Source organism: Perna viridis, chromosome 1, assembly GCF_037379345.1.
Source record: "Perna viridis isolate PV_CMFRI_1.1 ecotype Kerala chromosome 1, ASM3737934v1, whole genome shotgun sequence".
In the NCBI taxonomy this organism is placed as follows: Eukaryota; Metazoa; Mollusca; class Bivalvia; order Mytilida; family Mytilidae; genus Perna; species Perna viridis.
The window spans coordinates 15290250-15296215 of NC_142445.1; the positions used below are offsets into that span (position 1 = coordinate 15290250).

Consider the following 5966-nt stretch of genomic DNA (forward strand, 5'->3'; position numbering starts at 1 on the left):
AAACAAAACAAAACGTCGACCCTGTCAGTAAATGAAATATCTTGATCAATCGAATTAGACATTTATTGCATACTTTTTCCAACAATAAATTTGCAGTTATTTAACGGCACATTTAAGAGATCAATTAAACTTTTAATGTGACCCAAAAAAAAGTACTTCATTAAAAAATCTAGTTAACGTTACAAACACGTTGTAAGCTGATGCTAGACACATTTATTGACAATAACAGGAAAGATCCAAAGTTTCTTCAACAAACATAAATAAAATTCTAAATTATGAAAGAAATTTTAAAAATATAAAGTGATGATAATACAAAAGCAATACATCTTTTTGGTCATTCATCGCCCATGGTTGTCTTCTTGGAGTTATTCGCAACTCTACATTTTAATACGAAGCAAACTCTTTGTTATTTGAATGTCATGTATCTTTTATTGCAAACAATCCAACCCCAGTCGTTGTTGATTGTGTCTGTTTACAAGGTTGGACTGGTATGAAGAGTTTTATAGGTGTGGCAGGTATCTTGTCGAGCTGAGGAGATGAATGCCTGTATAAACTTAGAACTGAAGCGCAAAATGACCGGGTATTTCCTAAATTTTTAACTAGAAAGTTTCAGTGCGTCTAAACAGTTAGTCACATTTAGGGTATTGAAGGTCATATAAGCTGTTATTGTATATAATACCTCATTTTTCAACAGTTTGGAAAACAAATATGCCTTAGATTTTTTTCATTTTTTTTTAATCCAAAAAGTATTTGAGATGTTTATTTCTTGTCCTTCTCATCCTTTTAACATAATGCAAGATGAGATGAAATATATGAATATTTATAACTGTTAAACAGCTTTAGTCACTGACACTAAATACACATATACCTTCTGTGTTATATTTGCTTATCAGTTCTGAAGTAGTCATAGAAACTTAAGTTCTAAAAGGTCTTGATTTAAAACTGATTCGGAGATTATTCAAACGTAATCGGTCGATAGCATGATCTTCTACTGAATGTACTGAGTGAACCGTACCAGTACGTGAGAGCATCTTTTTCAGTTCTTGGCGAAAAAGTGAACCCGTGAGGCAATAAAGCAAGAAATCGACGGAGTTGTCAACATATGTAAGAACGTCAAAGACATCAAACAAAATCCAGTAGAGATTCTCACTGAGAGAAAAATAAGTATTCCCGATCATCATTATACCAAATGGTGCCGTTAGGATGATGAAGGAGACGTTTAACACTATCAATACGAGTGTCATTGACGAGAACCGAGAAGTTCGAGAATTCGTATGCCCGTCAGATCTTTTTGAAGCGTTGCGTTCCACGTTGTGCTTTGACTTAAATACCTTCAATATTATAAGTAAGTTTCCAGTTATCATTAGAACAGAAGGTATTGCAGGAAAAAGTAGAAAGTCAACAATCGTCCAGTATTTACCGAAGAACTGTTTGTACTCTTTATTTACGAAACCGCATCTCAGTATAGTCTGATTGTTCTCTTCAATTGGTTCAGGGCGCTTACCATACAACATATGACTGTTTGTTGCAAGAATAACAAAAATCAAAACAGCAAGGTTAATTCTGGCTGTCCTGTGATTAAAGCGAAAGCGAGATCCATGGGGTAGCCACACACTGGAAATTCTTTGAATTGTAAAGGCAATCCTCACCCAGGCGGAACAATGTAAGAAAGAGTACGTCAGCCAATAATGAACACCACAAATCTCTAGGAAGTACCATCTAATGTCTATTCCAACGAGGAAGAATATAATTTTTCGGAGTAAACCTGTGTACAAAATAAGCAGATCGATGATTGTCAAACATCGAAGGTAGATGGAACTTACAACGTTCCGAAAAGCAGTCCTTCTGAGAACCAGAAGGGACATCACGTTTCCAATAGTACCGATAACCAACATTATCAGAGTAATTACTGCTCCTGGAATCATGGCCATTTTAAAGAAAAATGTTGTCCGATGGGGCATTAAAACACGAACTGATGCAAAGACTTCAAGAAGTGGGTTTTTATCATGTTAATGAAATGAATGATATTAGCTTTATGTTGTTGATAAAAAGATAAGAAGTCTGAACAAACACTATTGTTTAGAATTTTTTCTTTATGCAGTATTTACGTCTGTCAGACTGGATGTAATTGCACGTCTACTTCACGGGCTAGACAATTTCAATCTTTGTTTAATTTCCAAACAAATGTCAAGATAATTTATATGAAGCTGAATCTGACATCAAGATGTCATATGTCTGCAATCTCTAAAGATAATATAAACCAATGACAAAGGTAGACTAACCAAAAAGGAGTTCGGAAAACTCATTTCTAGAAACAACACAATGTGGAAGTACCTGTTTAGTATATGTTTCTGATTTAATAAGGCTTTTTGATATTCGCTATACTTTATAAAGAGAATTGATATGGTGAATATGTCGAAGAGACCACAATCCCAACGGAATGATAATTCCCAGCTCAAGGCCATCTATGGGTCTTCAATATGGAAAAAAAATACATAAAAATCAGTTCAAAGAGATTTGAGTCCCTTGTTAAAACACAATATACGTTACACAAATGCACAAAAAACGGACCACTAGTAGTTAACTGACATGCCAGTTCCAGACCAGAAGTCTATTTCGCCAGAACTATTTTTATAGCAGTTAAAACTTATTTTCATTATATATTGCACAATGAAATGGTAACAAATAGACGTTATAACTGGTAAAATCTGAATATTCAGGATCACATAGCAATAATTTTGTTCGAAACACTTAAATTGTAACAAATTGAAGTGAGATCATTGGTGCCAATGGTTGGAACAAATTCAAAAGTACAAAGATGAAAAGAAAACGGAACTATGAATGACGGCATATAGCACACACAAAATATTTTTTACAGTGTTGAAAGCATCATCTAGCGGCATTTTATAGCTTAATGCAACTCATCAGTGGCTAGGTAATGATGAATGTGGAATAACACAGATTTAAATACAGATCAATGTTCTTGCGTATAAGCTGGACGCCATGTATAGACATGTCAATGTCTGCAATCTCAAAAGATGTAATAAAGAACCAACGACACAGGTAGACTAGCCAAAAGAGCAGTTTATGACTTGTATATGTTTTACTTGTAGATGTTTCAGAGTTTTTAAGAAGGCAGTAGCACAACTTATTCCAATGCATTTAGTATCTAAAGAAACACGAGAGGTCCTGTCTAGATCATATTACTAACGAGGCCCGACTCTCCCCATAGATGACACTAGGTCTTGTCCAGGTTATATTACTAATGAGACCCGACTCTCCCCATAGATAACACTAGGTTTTGTCTAGATTATATTACTAACAAGACCTATCGGGATTTAAGTCACTGGCAATTTTTACCATTCATTCTACCGCTATGATTGATGGGCATCTTGATTTAAACGGCTTCAATTCGTTTTATATTAATTGCAGAAGGGTCACACGAAATGACCGAGCTATAGTCATAAAACATTGTATAATTGCGTTAAATAAGTGAAGGGACACGTAAACTGCAACAATTATGCCACCAGCAAGTGTCTTGTCACGCTCACCTTGACTTATTAGGATACTTTTTTTCAATGAAAAACGAGTAAATGTTTTCTAATTAGCATACAAATTGTAGCTACCAAAGGTTTGATCATCTTCCTTTGGCCAAATCACTTAAGAAACACATCAAAGTCGAGAGAAAGCGACTTGATTTTATCTATGAAAGACTATAATTTCTTTCTTACTAAATCAATGCACATTGACTTAAATAATTACCAAGTGTATCCACTTGTGTCATCGATATCGTTCGAGGTCATCTTGTAACAATGCCCGAGGTCACCATGTGTGATATGAAGTTTTTTATTTAACTTGTGCAGCCCATTCACTTTTAAACTTATCTGATTTGTGACTTCTTTGTAGTCGATCATTGCAGGGTATATATTGCTTTTAAGTTTGTACGATTCATAAAGGTTGAATTTAGGTACACTATAGATCAACCACGTGTTGTAAATTTGTTTTACCTTGAAACATAGATATTTAATATTGAATTTGTAGTCTTTGTTCTGTTCTAGAAGAGATTGCAACTCGATCTTACTTTGAAAAGTCATAGCTTAAACTAATTGCGGACAATGCTTCGTGTAGGGATGAATAGCGTTGGAAAAGGGAAGTATTAAGCTTTTTAAATTTGTATGAGCGAGTTGATATAAACTATTTAATGTATAGAAAAGAAATCATATGCTTCACCGGACGCTGCTTGATACGACTGCAGAGGTATCAAACATTGAACTTTGATTACGATTAAATATTTAAATACGGGACAGAATTTTTCCCAGAATCGAAATAGAAGATTTGGGCTCCCAATACTAAATGGTTCTAGTCACAACCCCTGAAATCAATTCCAGCTAGGGTTCCTTTGGGGTTAAAAACGTATTTTTAAAATTTTAAAGAGATTCATTCACTTTCACTCGAGCTAAATAATATGGATATCAGATAAAATCCGTGCTTCTTTCCCCTCTTAGGTCCGTCAATCAATTCCAACCTTCACTTTGTGGTGTGATAGTCAAAGAGGTCCATTCACTTGTATATAGTCAAGTTATTGTCAGAACATTATGTGAATGCTTATTTCTGATCCCTTTTGGACCCTAATTTTTAATCGGTTTAAATCACAACCCCAAAAGTCAATCTAGTCTTCCTTTGCTGTGTGGCACTTCGTGATACGAGGCCATAACGGTCACGTTTATCTATGTAATAATATTTCTAGCAATTTGATTGGCTAGAACCACGTCATTTAATCCCATACACCCAACGACGACGACGAGGACAGCACTATAATTACTATAATACGACGGCATTTTGTTTGCGGTCGTATAAATTAAAAACAATGGGTACTTTTCTGTAAAAAAAAAAGCCGCTTTATTTTTGGTACACCGAAGAGATAAAAATAACAGAATAGTAAGAATTAGCTGATGTAAAAATAGCGATCATATGTATTGCAAATTTCGATATACTGTACACGTATTTTCGTCATCAGTATCAGAATCAAATATATAGGAAAATTAATTGTATACAAGATGTACTAAAAAAAAAAAAACAAAAAACAAAACAAAACAAAACAAAACAAAAAACTATCGAAATAGGGTGAATTAAAATTAAGAATATATGAATCCAGTCGAATTCATCCTTATTTTGAGAGGGGTCTTAAGATGCATGGTTCGTCTTGATCATCTGTTAAAATTTGAAACAAATGATAATGAAATATGATACATAACTACATTAATGTGCTGAGAGAGAAATTAATGAAAAAAAATGCACATTATATCATTGCTTCATTAGATTATAATTAACTCAACGAAAATCATCCGGAGAAAATACGTTAGAAGCATTAGTTGACATCTGCTCAAAGAATTTATATGAATAGATGTAAAAATAATAAAAGTGACGTATAACTTCGATTTTTATATGGCCTCCGATTGCTAGTCCCACCCTTCCATTGACATATTTTAATGGTGTACAGTTTTTTTTTTTCGTTGATGTTTTATTAAAACTTTCGTATCTAATTTTCATATAGTGTATATTGTCAAATTGTAGGTGATGCCTTGTTCGTGATATATACTAACTGATTACTGTGTTGTATCCTATGTTTTTACCAGATTAATTAGTTCGTCTAAAACTCCACTAGACTATTTTTTTCATCAGATAAGATCAAGTCTGTTTTAAAGAATCTCAAATCGTATTTCCTTAAATCCTACCTAAACTTCCGACTAATGATCAGGATGAGAATGTAAGAAAACCCCCAATTGAGATTGTTTTGAGTAAATCTGGCTTGGGTAATGAAAATGAAACTGAAACTGAATTATTTCACAAAATTAAGAACAAAAATAAATTTTAACCCCGTATATGTGGTTATCCAAATAATTAATGTACAAGATAATTATTATGTTACATTAGGAATTTTTAATGTAAGAACATCGGTCACTGAA

General features: G+C 33.6%; 1 protein-coding gene across 1 annotated transcript; it reads right to left on the bottom strand.

Moving 5' to 3' along the window:
* Window positions 1-914: 914 nt before the first annotated feature.
* Window positions 915-1925, bottom strand: LOC148627416 (thyrotropin-releasing hormone receptor-like). Its single transcript, XM_088564834.1, has one exon. It carries the CDS (start codon window positions 1923-1925, stop codon window positions 915-917), a length of 1011 nt encoding a protein of 336 aa, XP_088420960.1.
* Window positions 1926-5966: the final 4041 nt, after the last annotated feature.